Source organism: Catharus ustulatus, chromosome 2 (genome assembly GCF_009819885.2).
Source record: "Catharus ustulatus isolate bCatUst1 chromosome 2, bCatUst1.pri.v2, whole genome shotgun sequence".
NCBI lineage: Eukaryota > Metazoa > Chordata > Aves > Passeriformes > Turdidae > Catharus > Catharus ustulatus.
In genome coordinates this window covers 1,489,991-1,503,748 of record NC_046222.1, presented here as the reverse complement: position 1 = coordinate 1,503,748, position 13,758 = coordinate 1,489,991, and the positions used below count along the sequence as shown (strand labels likewise).

Here is a 13,758-nt window from a genome sequence, read left to right as displayed (position 1 = left end):
CTCCGCTCACTCTCGCTGCTTTTCTCCTCCCCCCGAAGCCGCCCCCCCTCCCCCTTTCCGCCTCCCCTCAAGTTTCTCCTTCTGTCTGATTAAATGAGAAGGAAGTGTGGGAGTGGTGGTTTTGAAGCTCTCCCTTTAAGAGGCAGCCTGCAGTGACGAATTGTTGAAATTGCCATTGCAGGATGGCATTCCGCTATAAATTCATTGTTCCACCTCCTCTCATCTTCACATTTCTCTCCCTTCTCCTCTTGTTCACATCGACAGACTGGGGATAACAACAACAACAACAGGAAAGATACAGGGAGGGGGCTTTTACAGAAATCCAGGACGTTTTCCGCTTCTTGGGCTTTTTTTTTTTTCTTTTTTTTTTTCCTTTTTAACCATCTCACCGGAGGCGATCGACGCGGTTTTGGGTGCCTGAATTTCTTCTCTCCCCTTCTCCTCCTTCTCTTCAAAACAAAAGAGGGCAGAAGAAGGAAAGGAGCCCACCGGAGCCCGACAAAGTGCCGAGTCGCAGCAGACCTGCCCCTGCTGCTGCTGCTGCTGGTGATGATCCGGTGACTACAGCAGAGGAGTGCAAGAGGAGTGGGAAGTGCTCAAACTTCTCTACTTGCCGGCTCCGAGCCGTCTCTCCTCCTTTTCCTCTCTCCTCACTTTGCCTCCCCGGCAGCAGGGACTTGGGATTTTTTTTTTTTTTTAATTTTTTTTTTTTTTTTTTTGCCTCTCTCTCTCTCTTTCCATGTGTTCCCGGCTCTTCCCTGCAGAGAAACACAAAGTTCACACGCGAGCGGCTTTTGTTGACGTTTTTATCTCTCCCGCTCACACTTGACTTCGGGAGGGAGAACTTTTTTTTCCTAATTTTTATTTTTTCTTGTCGTTGCTGCTCCTTTTTATTTCTTTTTTTTTCCCCCTTTCCCCGCATCTCTCCTTTTCCTCCCATCCCTCAACTCCGCCGGCCGCCTCCTCCCCAAGGCCGTCTCCCCTTATTACCACCAGCATTATCAGCACCACAATCACTCTCCCCGCCGCCCCGCTGCCCCGCGCCCCGGCGAGGATGCTGCCGGCGCTGCTGTGGCTGCTGCTGGCCGCCCGTGCCGGCCGCGCCGCGCCGCCCGCACCTGCCGAGCCCGGCGCGCCGCCCGCCCGGCCCCCCGCCCCCGGGCCGCCCCGCGGGGCCGTGCGGCGCCTCGACCCGACCTACGCGGGGGGCGGCAGGGCGGGCTACGTGCTCTACGCCGGGGGACAGCGCTTCCTGCTCGACCTGGAGCGCGACGGGCCGCGCTGCCACTACCGCGGCACGGTGGACGGCAGCCCGCGCTCGCTCGCCGTGTTCAACCTCTGCGGCGGCCTCGACGGCTTCTTCGCCGTGGGCCGCTCCCGCTACACCGTGCGCCCGGCGCGCCGCGCCGCGCGGGGAGAGGCCGGAGCGCGGATCTACGGCGAGGGCCCGGCCCGCGCCCCTCACGTCTTCCGCAGGGAGCGCTTCAGCTTCGAGACGGTGCCGGCCCGCACCAGCTGCGAGACCCGGGACCCCGCCAGGCCGGCGGGCGGGGACGGGCGGCGGCGGCGGCGGCGGCGCTCCGTGTCCCGGGCCCGGCAGGTGGAGCTGCTGCTGGTGGCCGACGCCTCCATGGTGCGCAAGTACGGGAAGGGGCTGCAGCACTACCTGCTCACCCTGGCCTCCATCGCCTCCCGGCTCTACGCGCACGCCAGCCTGGAGAACCACGTGCGGCTGGCCGTGGTGAAGGTGGTGGCGCTGGGCGACAAGGAGAAGGGGCTGGAGGTCAACAGGAACGCCGCCACCACGCTCAAGAACTTCTGCAAGTGGCAGCACCAGCACAACCAACTCGACGATGACCACGAGGAGCACTACGATGCCGCCATCCTCTTCACCCGTGAGGTAGGCATGGCCCTGGCCATCGGCGTGGCCGTGACAGCCTCCAGGTGTCCCTCGAGCTGGGTGGCCAGGCCGCTGCTCTCCCGGCCTCCCTGCTCCGCTTCGCCTCCCCCTCACGGATCCGGCTCGTCCATCGGGCAGCGCAGCATCGCAGGGATGGCAGAGGGTGGAGATCTGTGCGTGTCCCCTGCCCTGGGTGTGCTGTCACCCCCGCTGTGGGTACACCAGCGCAGTGCTGGCACCCCAGCGCGGTGGAGAGGTGAGAACTGTGGTCGTGGGACTCAACCTAACATCATCCCTCTGCTTGAGGCATGACTTTGTCCTGCCTGTCCCTGCGAGATGGTGTTTAACTCCCGGCTGCTCTCGCTCTGCAGAGCTGGTCCAGTCGGGAAGGGCTGATAGCACTTCTAGCCTAAATTAGTCCCCAGACAAACCTGCTGGTGAAAGTGGTGGAGAGCCCCTTAAGAGTACAGACATCTTGCTTGTGGAGCACCTTGGGACTCTGTTCCTAGCAGGAATAGTTCCACCGAAGTGGAAGCCAGCAGCACTTGTGGTTCAGGTGTAGGACGTAAATGCAGACCGCAGGTAAACAGGGCTGCACAGGCTGAGTGAGCTGGGCTGGTGGCAAGGGGCTGCAGTCCCTGTCCCGACCCCCGAGTGGGTGCCCTGACCAGCTGTGGGCTGGATCTGCTGGTGTTGCCCATGCGGAGCCGTGCCTTGTTGCTCCACGCTGGGCTGTTGATTAATTACATTGCCAGAGGTCGTTAAGGGACATTGCTCTGGTAGACATGTGGCCGAGTTTATGCAATGAAGTTCTGTAAGAATATCCCTTCAGCGGTTTGGGTTTGGTGTTTTCTTTTTTTCCCTTTCCCCAAGTACGAAAAAAATAACTGCATGACTTTCCGTTCGTTTGAGTTCTCCGGCTTTGCTACATCGGAGGAGCCTGCCAAAAAGGATGCTTTGGATGGTTTGTGGAAGGAGTTGCTCCAGAAGGGGGGAAAAAAAGCGCCTGGCTTGCTTTTATAGCTGTAAATAGTTGAAACTTGAAGTTCTGTGTCAGGCATCACTTGTACAACAGGAGCCCTTTTTAGCACTTTAAAGCCCATAAGTGCAATTTGCAGGCTTTCATTTTTTTATCACTATAACCTGAATGAAAGCAGTCTGCCTAGAGTGGGTCAGAATGTTTTTGGGTTTGCTGTAAACATCTTTTCTAATGGCTTACTAAGCCTGGGCCAGAATCCATCACTTCTCTCTGAAGAGTTTCTCTCTGCCAGTATCCCCACTTATTTCCCTGGCTATATGACAATTCAGGAATGCTTAGGGTGGTGACCATGAACCTTTGCACCAATTATTAAGTTAATTTGGATGGAGATAGGATGTGACTTTAAAGTGCAGTTGCTTTACAGATGCTCAGCTGTAATTCTTTGCATGGACACCCTCCTGCCTGAATAAGAGAGTGCTGCTAATCAGTAATCCACAGTTTCAAAGACTCATGAGCTATGCATAGAATTACCTCTCTGGGATGTAAGTGGTGCATAGAATAAACAAATCACCGCAGTGCCTGTGGTCTCCTTCCCCTCTTAAGATGCAAATGTTGCTTGCAGTGCTACTCAGGGCTCCTTCATGAGGAAAAAAGCACAGACTTGTGTTTTCTTGGTTTACATTTTAACAGCTTTAACTCTGGGATTAGCTGCTCGATGCAGTTCAGGACAACTTAATCTGCTTTAATGCTTTGCTGTGTGCACACGGACATTGTTTGGCAGTGTTTGACTGAATTAAGAACCAGACTGGAGTTTCTTGCTACATGTGTTCATGATGTTCTTTGCAGAGAGTGTGTGTGAGCCCACACGATTTTTATACGCTTACCCTTGAAATGTCAACATGAATCTATTTGCTCCCTGTGGAATGTAAACACGCAAAGGGTTAAAGGATGAAAAAGCAGTGGAGATGTTTCCTGGAGAAAACAGCCCCACTTTGAACTAAAGGAGAGATTTTTTCCAGTTTAGCTTTTCAATGAGAGTGGCAGCAGTTGGCAGGAGAACACCACTTTTACAACTCTGTTTTGGATGGATGAAGTTGGTTGCTAAGCTACAAGACGCCAAGCCGTGGCTGCGTGTTTTGATGGGCTCTGAATATCGTCATGCTGATTTTTGAACATCCAGATGTCTCTTTCTAAGTGCCTGGGGTTTCAGGCGTTGGGCAAACGCGTGAGGTACATTTTCCATCGTTGTTTACTAACTTAGGCCACCTTGAGCTTCGTGTCTCTCCGTCAACAGAATAATATTTGCAGATGGTTTGTCAGCTGAATGCATGGCATCAGCTGTATGGAATTGGTTTTGTGTAGATAGAATCTGCATTGTGCATGGCTGGTGCCATACAAATCCCTAATATAATAATTATCTTTGTTCCAGAGTGACATTTGATTGGATGCTATTTTTTTACACCAAAAGAGGGCTTTATTTGAGTTCCTTATAAAGGAAGAATCCCGACAGAATTCAGCAGTGTTGCTTCATCCTCTTTGGTTGTCTTTACTTCTTTAAAGATAAATTAGTAACCATGGATCGAGTGAGAGTGCATTGGCAGCTCTTCTTTATTATTAATTTGGTAGTGGTTCATATTATATAAGTTCAAATTATGGTTGTCATCATCATCATTCATACTAGGAAGTATTTCCCATGTAAAAAGTATTAGAAGGAAATTCACTGACTCTGAGTTAAAACAGGCACTTAGGTCTGGTCATGATCTGTATTTAATTGGATAAGGGCTTTAAAGCAATTATCCTGCAGATCACAGTAAATCAGTATGATCATGGATTCAGTTTGGGGTGATACAGGCAACATCTTAAAGCTGTGTTTAGGCTTTGTGTTCATTATCAGTGATGGCAAGGGTCCATTAGCTGCAGTGGGTCCTGTGTTTACTCTGTAAATGCAAGAGCCCTAGAGTTGCATGTCTGGCCATGTGAAAACCTTCAATGGACGCAGAAATTGTCTGTCACTAAATACTGGAGAAATTCAGCCGGGTTCCATGGTGATTATTTAATGTATTTAATGAGAAGTGTCTTTTCCCAGTGGTCCCAATCTCTCATTTTTACCTATGAGGAGCAGGATGAAGGATGACAGAGGTCTGACTTGACAGTAAGAAGGCATGATAATTATCTGATATTTCTAAATTTCCTCAAGGCAGCTTGACCATAACAGCCTTAGAGAGTACATGGGTCTCCTGCTGTTGGACTACTTTGTGGTTGAATCTTGGCAGCAGCTGTAAATCTTTGGGCCACATGAATCCTAGAGCATCCTCCATGGAATATGGTGGTGTACAGATGCACTTCTGGTGGCCAGGTGAGTCCTCCACCCCATAGAGAAGTGGCTGTATGGTGGGGAGGAGCAAGAGCTTGCAAAGCCCTCTTTCCCTGGAGATTGGATCACTTGTCCATGGCAGTGAAGTCAACAGCAAATTGAGAGTTTATTCTGTGTCGGCCTTTTTTATAGTGAACAGTTTGCAGAAGCTGGAAGCAGATTATCTTCAGATTTTTATGGGTGCAACAAAACACTTGCCAGATTATTTGTCACAGCAAAACAGATTATATGGGACTTGCAAACTGCAGTTGAACTCACACTGTTCATTTTCTGAGGTCCGGCCTGCTCTGCAATTATCCTCTAGAATTCATCCAATCTATTTCATTAGTGGCCCTTAGTTAAATTTCAAGTGAACTGTTGAATGCATTTGGACAAAATCCAGCTCTCTTTCTTTCCCCCCAGTTCTGAATCATCTATAGATTAAAATAGATGTTTCTCACAGTAGATACAGACATTAGGAGCAAGAAAAATATCCTTTCCTAAGTGCTTGTTAGCATCATCTGTGATAGTGCCATCGTGCCTGGCTTGAGCACAGGGTTCATGCTGGAGCCAAAGGCCACTGTCCTGCCTTTTTCTACACAGTAATTATATAGGGCTGGTGGGTTTGATTTAGTTTAACTGTCCATCTGGCAGTGCTGTTGAAATTTAACAGCAAGCTTTGTATTATCTCAGCTCTGTAGATGATAATTTCATTGCATGGAGCACATGCTTTCTTTGGCTCTACTTCTTTCTTCTTTCTTTTTTTTTCCTTTTGTCTGTTATCATCTTCCAACCATTATTATCCCCTAGTAATAAAACAAGTCGCTGTGCTAGTGGTCAGTAGAATAGATTTCACTGTTAATTATTATTACTGTGAAGGAATTGTATTGTGATGTGGATACCAGTTTCATACCAACTTTGTTGCACATCTAGTACATTTAAGTAATATCCCTAGGGAAAACAAAGTGGGACATAACTGACAGGAGAAGTTTGATTCACCCTGATCTGGAGGGATGCTGTGGAGTTTCCCCACAAAGGAATTGTGGTTTGGCAGGTTAAATCACACATTTTTACCTGCTCATCAGTCATCAGTTTCATAGCTGAAACTTCTCCTCCCCATGCAGATTCTAAATGCTTTATATGCATTTTGTCAATATTTTAAATAACCTGTAGTTTGCTTTGGGTTTTTTTTAAGCTGATCTCCTGAGGAAATACATTAGGAGTATTTTTGTTAGATGTGGCAGGTATCACCACTGTGGTTTTCCTCAGAAGGTGACCAGGCTTTGGCCACCCTCTCACAATGTGGCCAGGGGAGGACAGAGCAGTAACCCAGTGAGTCTTCCCTCAGCCAGAATCCGTTCTGCTCGTGTGGAAATTACTTTTTTAAACCACGTGTGCCGCTCCACCTTGCTGTAACATCAGTGGAAGTTCACCCACTTTGCAGAGAAGCTCTGGAAGGGTGGATGTGTGTGTTCCTGACAGCAGCTCACCCACCCTCCCTGCCCAGCCCTGTGGTGGGAACGCTGCTGCAGGAAGTCGGAAAGTCGTACTTAATTCCTTCCTCTGCTTGAGGGATTTTGGGTCTGTATGCCCACCTCCCAGGAGAGGTTCTTAAGCAGGAGGTTGTAAGCTGTTCCAGGTGTTAAGGAAACTTTCCACCCCTCTGACCAAAGGTCTGTCACTGTTTAGTGAGTAATTCATATGGTGAGAACGAGAGGAATCGTGACCTGAAGCCGCTGAGTGGAGCGCAGCGCTTGGAGCGAGGTGGTCTGGGTTCCTCAGGAGAGGAGGCTGTTTCTGTGATTTATCGCAGGCTGTTCAGTGGGAAAGAAGAAGGATGAGCAATAGGGACCAAAAATTGGGTCCCTTCACTTGCCTGCACTTCAGCTGCAGCCTGGGCTAGAGAAACCTTGGGCTTGGGGCTGCTCCAGGAGGAGCCACAGCTGTGCATGGCAGGAGCCTGGTATAGACGATACAGTCCTAAAAATATGCTTCTAGTTGGCAGGAATCTGTAGCTGGATCATGTTCTCACTGGGAAGAGGCTCTAGCTGATGAGCTGTTGCAAAGGGAGCAGAAGAACAAGTGAACAGAACTTTAAAAGTTTTAGCTGTGCTTCTCTGTAGGCTCGGCTTTCCTTACGGGCAAAGGTGGAGGAACATCAGACCTGTGAACTCCACTATGCAAAGTGCCCAGCTGTTCCAGGCTGTGAGACTGTGGCACTTTGGGGCCCACAAGATCCCAAACTGCAAGCCCTGTGAGGGACAGATAACTCAAGAGACCTGAGGGCATGTTCTTCTGCCCTTAAATCCCACCTAACTCCACTCTGGTGCTCACATCATGTTTTGGATCTGGTCAGTGGGCTCTGAACTAATAACAGGTTTCACTGAACAGTTTATTCTTGTTTTGAGACCTATTGTAGAACATATTTCAGGTGAAATAAACTGCGTGCTCCAGCCAGAACATGGTGACAGTTATCTCCCTTCACAACAAGGCCATGTATACATGGCAGCCAGCCAGCTGCTCCTGGTGGATTTAGAATGCCAAGAAAACTTGGCCTCTAATGAGCTGTCTAATTAACTACTAGGCTTGTGATGTACAGCTTAGTTTTACTAAGCCATTCCTTTGCCAAAGCTTAAGTCTTAACATCTCTTGCCTCCTGCATAACAAATGCATTTCCTTGTCATTCTTCTGTTTTGAAACTGCTATGAAGCAGCTCAAGGACCAGGTTGCTTTCCTCCTTCAGAAATAGCAAAAACCTTCTTTAAAACTTCTGACACTGTTTCAAGCAATTGAGCATCCAGATCTGAGTAGCTGATTAACTTTCTAATAGAAGCAAAAAATACCCAAGAGTGAAATAATCATTGGAAAGTGATTTTATGTATCATGAGTCCACTCCTGCCTCGTGCTTTAGCTGGAGTATGAAAAGTTGAGGCTACCCACACAGATTTTTTAAGATTGCATCATTGCATCGAAGCCTGTTTTTAAGAAAAAAATTAAAATATTTTCCAGGGAAATAAAACCTTCAACTGTACTCCCAGAAAGTTTACCTCATGAAAGTCGTAGACTGCTTTCCAGGACTGCCCAGGAAAGCAAAAAACCAAATGCAACTATTGATTCTGGTAATGAATAATCCATAGCCAGTGTTTGATGGTTAAGCAGGCATGATTTTCAGTAACAACAATTGCAGTCAAGCTGTTTGGAAGCTGGTATGGGTGAATTGGCCCAAAAGCAAACTTTTAACATTATTTGTCTCAGAGATGCCACTTGATAGGCTGCAGTTCTGTTTTTAGTATATACTATGCATAGAAACAGATTCCAGTTCAAATCATGCAGAGGCAGGAGAAGAAGTAAATGAGACAATGACAACCTAGAGGAACCCTCAGTAATCTGCCTAAATAATTATTGATAATGTCAGCCTTAGCTGCATATGAGCATCCTCAGGCAGTCACTGAGGGCTGGAATTGGCAGGGAACACCAGGGTGCTCGATCCATGCTCTGCTGGAAGCACAGCCATGGCATGCCCTGCTCCAGCAGCAGATGGGCAACCCACAGACGTCCCCATAACAGCTTTTTACAAAGGAACTGATACCACAAAATATTTCCTATCCTTGTTTCTTGTTTCCAGAATCCTGTACAAGCCTCTCTGCTGCTTCCCAGCTGGGATTTGGTGGCGGCTGCAGGATTCCTGGGGGGGCCACAGGGAGGTGGCCACGGGGCTACTGAGGGACCAGGGCTTTGCTGTAGCACTGCTCACCACTTTCTGACTCCAGGGTGGGCACTCTTCTCCTTTCTGGGGATGGCTGGTCCCACAACATCTGAGGACACCGACTTGTCCATGGGGAATTGGAGGAGCTAGGTGATTTTACATGTGAGCAGTTTGCAGATTCATGTCTTTCCTGTTGTGGGATTTTCTAGGACCAGCCTCTGGTACAGCCCTGATACCTAGGGAAGACATTGTACTGTAATCCTGTGCATAGCCCTTGAGATGCTGAGGTGAGATGATGGTTCCATGCTCCACACAGCACATCAGAATTAGCTCTACAGAAGTTTACAAGATAGCCTGCGTAGAAAAATCCTACTTTTTTTAGTTACATTTGTGTCATCAAGCCTGGTGAATCACTGTGAAGTCTGGCTGTGCCTGCTGGTGTAAATTCCAAGTATATCTGCTTCTTTTGTGCAAATGGGAGTAAATCCTGACTGGCATGAGGCATCTGGGTGCTGGTATCATTGTGCCCACGCTGGGAGCAGCACTGATGTCAGTGCCTATGTAATAATGACACCCAAATACAGGCAAGACTGAGTGACATAGAATCTGCACACAGAGACAAAGCCTGAATTAATGCAGTTTATGCTATTTTGGCACTGTCAACCTGTCTAGCCCTCCTCCAGTAAGCTGCTTTCTGTTTATGTGCTTTGTGTAAGAATTTCAGTTCAGCTACTTGTGTGGATTCAGGTCACACTGCTCTATCACAGAATCTCAGGGTCGGTTGTGTTGGCAGTGACCTCTGAGATCACTGAGTCCAGCCTGTGAGTGACCACCACCTTGTGCTAGGCTGTGTTACTGAGGGCCACACCCAGTCTTCCCTTAAACCCCTCCAGGGACAGTGACTCCACCTTCCAATACCTAATCACCCTCTCTGTGAAGAAATTCTTCCTAATATCCAACCTAACCATTGAGCTTAAGACTATGTCTCCTTGTCCCATTCATAGTTTGCTGGAAGCCAGAACTGAACCTGAAATTTCTCCTCCATATATGTAACACTGCTTTGTGCTTTTAGGTTGAAAAATGTCTTTGTTGGGGGAAAAAAGCCTTTTTTCTTTTATTTTTCTGTATTTTTACAGTGATGCTTTGTCATAGTATCTGTGCGCTCAGTGTAGTTTTCTTTGACTTCAGTGGGATTTCAGTCCTGTGCGTTTCCAAGTTTGCCTAACCTGTCATAATCAGTGAACACTGCTGCTCTGAAGCCTCCTACAAAGTGTCTCTTATTCAGATGGATTAATTATGAAAGGCTTCAGAAAAGGAACTCCTTGTAGAAAAAGATCTGAAGGGAAGAAAAGAATCCTGAAAATGAAGGGGGAAAAAGTGCTCTTTGATCATTTTGATAATAACATTTGTCATGCCTTGAAAATGACAGTGTCATTCAAGCACAATGAAATGTTGAAGTGTTCCAAATAGCATGGCCCCTACTTTTCCTTCTCATCCAAAATATGTGTATATATGCACATTCACACTAATATTCTTCCCTCTGCTTCAACAGAAGCGTGGAGAAATTACTGCTGGTGATAAAACACAAAGTCTGACCAAAGTTGAAAGACAAAACCTGATGCTACCTGCATGGTTTTCAGAGACACCCCATATCTACACATGGGAGAAGTGGTTCAGTTGTTGGGATTTTGCACTCTCTCATATCACTGACTCTCACCAATCTCTGAGAATTGCTAAATACTTGGTCTGTTATTGGGTAACACGTTATTAATTGTTCTGCCTGACAGATGTGGAATGAGGTTGCACATGTAACAATCTCATTTCTGTTCAGTGAGAGTGTAGATTGGCTTCAGAAAAGAAAGATGATCTCTGGTTCAAGGACTGATCAGGAAACTGAGGCTTTCTCTGTGCCTTGGTTTGCCTTCTGTAAATAAAGAGAATTTTCTGGGTTTATTGTCAGTGAGGAAATGCTTCCACAGTATATTTTCAGTACCTACCTCAATGCAAGCATGAGCATTGCAGAAATACAAATTTAACGAACAACAATTAGCTGCAGAACATATCCAAAACCTCTTAAAGTCCATTAAAATACACCCACTGACCTTACCAGAGATTGGCTCCCTGTGCTTTTGCCATCTTTAGCTGGAACTTCACACGGATGTTTTCATCCAGTCCTGCCATTGGCAAAGGCGACTTTAACTGGTTGTTACTGCTGGGTGTAAAAATTCATTGTAACGATTCTTCTTCTTTTCTTTCTGCTTTTTCTTTTCCCCTTGCCGGGCAGGATTTATGTGGGCATCATTCCTGTGATACCCTGGGAATGGCAGACGTTGGGACCATCTGCTCCCCCGAGCGCAGCTGCGCGGTGATTGAAGACGACGGCCTCCACGCCGCTTTTACGGTGGCTCACGAAATTGGTATGCAGTGCCTTTTCTGTTCCCCTGCCAAGCCAAACACTCCCAACAGCTGCATTAGGAACCAAAATACCCCGCAATTAATTCCAGATTTCCCCCGGCCCCGAGCCCCGCCTGGGGATTAGGGCTGTGTACATATGCACTTCAGGGTTAACTAATAAGGGATCAGAAGGCAGGGGAAGGCGCACAGTAGGTGTTTCCTCCCTGACAGTGGCCTTTCTAAGCAGCAGTTGAAGTGAAAATTCAAAAGGCTGCTGCTACTGCCCAGAGATGTCAGTGCATGGCCCTCCTGAGAGAGCTTTTGACCCATCTGTTGTAATTTGCATGCGTTTATTTATTGGAAAATAAGTCACATTTTTCAACTTGTTGCATGCGCTGCTGTTAGGAAGATTTTTGCCTTGTGTTACCTGCAGAGAAAAGCCTTTGTGGCAAAAACCCTGTGTAACTCTAGTATCCTTGTAAGGGTAAGGACATTTATGAATCCTGTAGTAAGTGAAATAGTATAAAGGTTTGGTCACAAAACCTGTTTAACTTTGTTTCAGTTTCCACCTCGGTGGACAGCAATTAAATTAGGAGCCTTGCATGTACCCCTCAGAAGGGTTTAAGATAGAATTAGAGACAGCCGAAAGTTTCTGTTCTGGGATATTACTTCTGTCTGATACATCCCTTCAAGAGATACTGCTGCCATCTTGATCATGTTTAATTTACTGATGTCTTGTGAACTGTGTTCACTGGAAATACATTTGCTATAAGGGATGTTCGCTTTGGGGAGTGAACAGCAATTTGAAAGTGGAGAATGTTCTTTTTTTAAAAAAATATTCTTGGAAGGAAATAACAAGGGAAGGAGAACTTTCACAGAGAGCCAGCTGCTGAATTGCCTTGTACCTTGTGCCAAACCAAAGTAAAGTTTGCTTTGGGAGTATCATTGCAGCAGTTCCATTTTCAAGGAGCTTGCAGGTAGAGCCTGAGAGCTGAGTGCCTTATACATATGGCTGAGGAAACAGAGGTCATCAAGGATGGAAAATGACCTGACTCTTCAGCAACAAGTGATCCTAACCCTGCTCCTCTTACAGCTCTGCAAAGGAATTCCATCAGTAGTGGCTGGAGAAGGGATCAGGCATTGCATGAAAACATGAAATATTGTGACAAAATGAGTCCCCAAAGCAGAAATTTTATTTCAGTAAGCAATAATGTCACAACAAAATAAAAAGTCCTCTGGAATCACTAATTCAGTGCATTTAGAGAGAGCTATGGCAGTGTAGGAAGACAGATTCACATGGGATGTGGATGCTGTGGATGAGCCATCACAAACCTGGGATGGGTTAAATGGCAAACTCAGCCTGTCAACCAAAGCCAGAGTGCTGAGGACACTGCTTGTGTCCCTTGCACACAGAAATGATGTCTCTGCTGTGGGTCAGAGGGTAAAGTTGGGTGAAGAACCCTCTTGTTGATGGATCTGGTGCGTGAAGAGGAGAGCAATGTCTTTCCTGCCATTTTATCAGCAACAAATACATTTTTAGGTAGATTAAAAGGGAAAGAACACAGATCAGTAAAGATAGGGATGAGCAGCAAACGATCACATTGTTACCTGAATTCCACCCAGAGAAAATATAAGCAAAAGTGAATTATTTTTAGTGATCTAGAAGTACATTTTGGAGAAAGGCCATTTTCATACCTAGGCATTTACAGAAATCTCTAAAAACTATAATTTTCAATGTAAAAAAGGCATGAATTGAAATGAATAAATAAGAACCCTAATGGATATAAAACCTCTAGTTTGAGGCTGTTTAAAATAACATCCTCTTTTTTTTTTTCCTCCTCACCAGAAGTTTTTAAGAAAGGAGGGGTGTCAAATCACAGAATGATCTTTGTGTGTGTGGCCTGAAGTGGGAGAAGCTGAGAAGAAAACAGCTAAAATTGCTTGAGTACTTAAATTAAATCAAAGGTCAAAAAAGGATGAAAAATAAAAGTGTGGCATAGATACCCTTTAGTTAAGCGCTTTGGGGAAAACCTTGCTTTATTTATTTTGGAGACCAGATTCCTTCCTACAATCCAGAAATCTCCAAGTTCCCCTGTCCTGTGGGCAGGGTGTAGCTTTAATTTTACAGTGGCTCAGTTCCTCAGGCAGAGGGGATACTGTGAGCCCAGGATGTTCTTTTCTGTCAGCTGGAGGGTCAGGGTGACCCACTGAGTGAAGCAGAGACACTCTGTCCCTTTTTGTGCATGGGGAGCAGATGCTACATCTTTAACATGGACTTGATCCTCAGAGTGTCCTCACTCTGACTTTCAGGGGATCTGAACACTCTTGCTTCCCCCCTGAAGGATCCAAGAGCATTTTCCAGGCTCAGATTCTTTATCTGGAAGGCAACCAAAGTAAATTGAACTGCAGCTCAACCCGACAGGAGA

At 46.7% G+C, this 13,758-nt stretch overlaps 1 protein-coding gene across 1 annotated transcript in view; it reads left to right on the top strand.

The window, feature by feature from the left end:
- The window catches only part of ADAMTS5 (ADAM metallopeptidase with thrombospondin type 1 motif 5), a 35,387-nt gene that overhangs the window by 329 nt on the left and 21,300 nt on the right, over nucleotides 1-13,758 (top strand). The window contains exons 2-3 of the mRNA XM_033086070.1: nucleotides 1,121-1,900; nucleotides 11,223-11,355. Of these exons, the coding sequence (XP_032941961.1) occupies nucleotides 1,121-1,900; nucleotides 11,223-11,355 (913 nt within the window). The remainder of the gene's footprint in view (nucleotides 1-1,120; nucleotides 1,901-11,222; nucleotides 11,356-13,758) is intronic.